The following is a 3,342-nucleotide window of genomic DNA, read 5'->3' on the forward strand; positions in this document are numbered from 1 at the left end:
TGGCCCTAAACATCTTTCTTATGGCGGGAAAAGCCGTTTTTTGGTCGGAAAAGTGCTTTTTTCATGGGAAAAACTCCATTTTGGGGCGCAAAACGCTGTTTTTTCACAATTCTTTCTTTCCGGGGCGGGAAAACGGATTTTTGGGGGTTTTTTTTTGGGGTTTTACCTCTTGTAGACCACCTTGAGATCTCTCCACTCAAGGAAGCTGCACATTTTGGGTTTCCTGGCCAGCACCACCTGCATGAGCTCCCGGACCATCTTCTTCTTGTCCTTGTCGGCCGTGGCCAGGTACCACTTCTGCAGCCGCAGCTTCCCTTGGCGGCTGAACAGCGGCATGAACCGCATCTGGGGGGGCTTGGGGGGTCACTGGGAGGGACGGGGAGCACTGGGAGGGGATTTGGGGCAGTTTGGGGGTGATTTGGGGGGGTTTGGGGGTCTGGGGATGGATTTGAGGGTCTGGAGATGGATTTTGGGGGGATGTGGGGGTCTGCAGAGTGATTTTGGGGGTATTTGGGAGGCAGGGGATGACTTTTGGGGGTATTTGGGAGGCAGGGGATGACTTTTGGGGGTATTTGGGAGGCAGGGGATGACTTTTGGGGGTATTTGGGAGGCAGGGGATGACTTTTGGGGGTATTTGGGAGGCAGGGGATGACTTTTGGGGGTATTTGGGAGGCAGGGGATGACTTTTGGGGGTATTTGGGAGGCAGGGGATGACTTTTGGGGGTATTTGGGAGGCAGGGGATGACTTTTGGGGGTATTTGGGAGGCAGGGGATGACTTTTGGGGGTATTTGGGAGGCAGGGGATGACTTTTGGGGGTATTTGGGAGGCAGGGGATGACTTTTGGGGGTATTTGGGAGGCAGGGGATGACTTTTGGGGGTATTTGGGAGGCAGGGGATGACTTTTGGGGGTATTTGGGAGGCAGGGGATGACTTTTGGGGGTATTTGGGAGGCAGGGGATGACTTTTGGGGGTATTTGGGAGGCAGGGGATGACTTTTGGGGGTATTTGGGAGGCAGGGGATGACTTTTGGGGGTATTTGGGAGGCAGGGGATGACTTTTGGGGGTATTTGGGAGGCAGGGGATGACTTTTGGGGGTATTTGGGAGGCAGGGGATGACTTTTGGGGGTATTTGGGAGGCAGGGGATGACTTTTGGGGGTATTTGGGAGGCAGGGGATGACTTTTGGGGGTATTTGGGAGGCAGGGGATGACTTTTGGGGGTATTTGGGAGGCAGGGGATGACTTTTGGGGGTATTTGGGAGGCAGGGGATGACTTTTGGGGGTATTTGGGAGGCAGGGGATGACTTTTGGGGGTATTTGGGAGGCAGGGGATGACTTTTGGGGGTATTTGGGAGGCAGGGGATGACTTTTGGGGGTATTTGGGAGGCAGGGGATGACTTTTGGGGGTATTTGGGAGGCAGGGGATGACTTTTGGGGGTATTTGGGAGGCAGGGGATGACTTTTGGGGGTATTTGGGAGGCAGGGGATGACTTTTGGGGGTATTTGGGAGGCAGGGGATGACTTTTGGGGGTATTTGGGAGGCAGGGGATGACTTTTGGGGGTATTTGGGAGGCAGGGGATGACTTTTGGGGGTATTTGGGAGGCAGGGGATGACTTTTGGGGGTATTTGGGAGGCAGGGGATGACTTTTGGGGGTATTTGGGAGGCAGGGGATGACTTTTGGGGGTATTTGGGAGGCAGGGGATGACTTTTGGGGGTATTTGGGAGGCAGGGGATGACTTTTGGGGGTATTTGGGAGGCAGGGGATGACTTTTGGGGGTATTTGGGAGGCAGGGGATGACTTTTGGGGGTATTTGGGAGGCAGGGGATGACTTTTGGGGGTATTTGGGAGGCAGGGGATGACTTTTGGGGGTATTTGGGAGGCAGGGGATGACTTTTGGGGGTATTTGGGAGGCAGGGGATGACTTTTGGGGGTATTTGGGAGGCAGGGGATGACTTTTGGGGGTATTTGGGAGGCAGGGGATGACTTTTGGGGGTATTTGGGAGGCAGGGGATGACTTTTGGGGGTATTTGGGAGGCAGGGGATGACTTTTGGGGGTATTTGGGAGGCAGGGGATGACTTTTGGGGGTATTTGGGGATCTGGAGATGGATTTTGGGGGGATTTGGGGGTGAAAAAGGGAATTTGGGGTCCTTTGGGGGAGATTTGGGGGTGAAAAAGGGAATTTGGGGTCCTTTGGGGGAGATTTGGGGGCGGAAAAAGGGAATTTGGGGTCCTGGAACATGGTGGTGACCCCAACCCTAGGACAAGGTTGACCCCAACACCAAGATGGGACATTGACCTCGACACCAGCACGCGTTGGTTGATCCCAAGAGCGGGATCTGGGGTTGACCCCAACCCCAGGACAGGACTGACCCCAGCCCCAGGACACAACTGACCCCATGACCAGGACAGGACTGACCCCATGACCAGGACAGGACTGACCACAGCCCCAGGACACAACTGACCCCAACCCCAGGACAGGACTGACCACATGATCAGGACAGGACTGACCACAACCCCAGGACAGGACTGACCCCAGCCCCAGGACAGGACTGACCACAGCCCCAGGACATGATTGACCCCAACCCCAGGACAGGACTGACCCCATGACCAGGACAGGACTGACCCCATGACCAGGACAGGACTGACCACAGCCCCAGGACACAACTGACCCCAACCCCAGGACAGGACTGACCCCATGACCAGGACAGGACTGACCACAACCCCAGGACACGACTGACCCCAACCCCAGGACAGGACTGACCCCAACCCCAGGACATGACTGACCACAGCCCCAGGACACGACTGACCCCATGACAGGTTGTGGGGGTGACCCCCCAATATATTAAACTCTCCCCAATAAATTACAGCTCCCCCAGCCCCGCAGACCCCGCGGGACCCCCGGTGTGGGGTGACCCCAGCTTGGGGTGTCCCCGATGTGGGGTGACCCCCCTGTGGGGCGCTCAGGGCTCCGTCACCTGCCCCACGAAGAGGACGGTACCTGTGGGGGGACAGAGGGGTCAGGAAGCGCCCCCAGACCCAAATCCGTGGGGTAGAGACCACCCCAAACCCAAATCTATGGGGCACAGACCCCTCCCAACCCAATAAATGGAACATAAACCCCCCCAGACCCAAATCTATGGGGCAGCGACCCACAAACCCCAAATCTGTGGGGTACAACCCCCTCCCAACCCAATAAATGGAACATAAACCCTCCCAGACCCAAATCTATGGGGCAGCGACCCCCCAAAATCCACATCCGTGGGTCACAGATCCCCCCAGACCCAAATCCGTGCAGCCGTTACCCCCCAAACCCAAATCTATGGGGCACAGACCCCTCCC

General features: G+C 56.6%; 1 protein-coding gene across 1 annotated transcript in view; it reads right to left on the reverse strand.

Moving 5' to 3' along the window:
• LOC103617986 (AP-1 complex subunit sigma-1A) overlaps positions 1–381 on the reverse strand; it is a 3,174-nt gene extending 2,793 nt beyond the window's left edge. Inside the window, exon 1 of the mRNA XM_008636334.2 lies at positions 167–381. Within this exon, the coding sequence (XP_008634556.2) occupies positions 167–345 (179 nt within the window). The 5' untranslated portion in view covers positions 346–381. The remainder of the gene's footprint in view (positions 1–166) is intronic.
• Positions 382–3,342: the final 2,961 nt, after the last annotated feature.

The sequence above is a fragment of the Corvus brachyrhynchos genome, unplaced genomic scaffold, assembly GCF_000691975.1.
Source record: "Corvus brachyrhynchos isolate BGI_N302 unplaced genomic scaffold, ASM69197v1 scaffold596, whole genome shotgun sequence".
NCBI lineage: Eukaryota > Metazoa > Chordata > Aves > Passeriformes > Corvidae > Corvus > Corvus brachyrhynchos.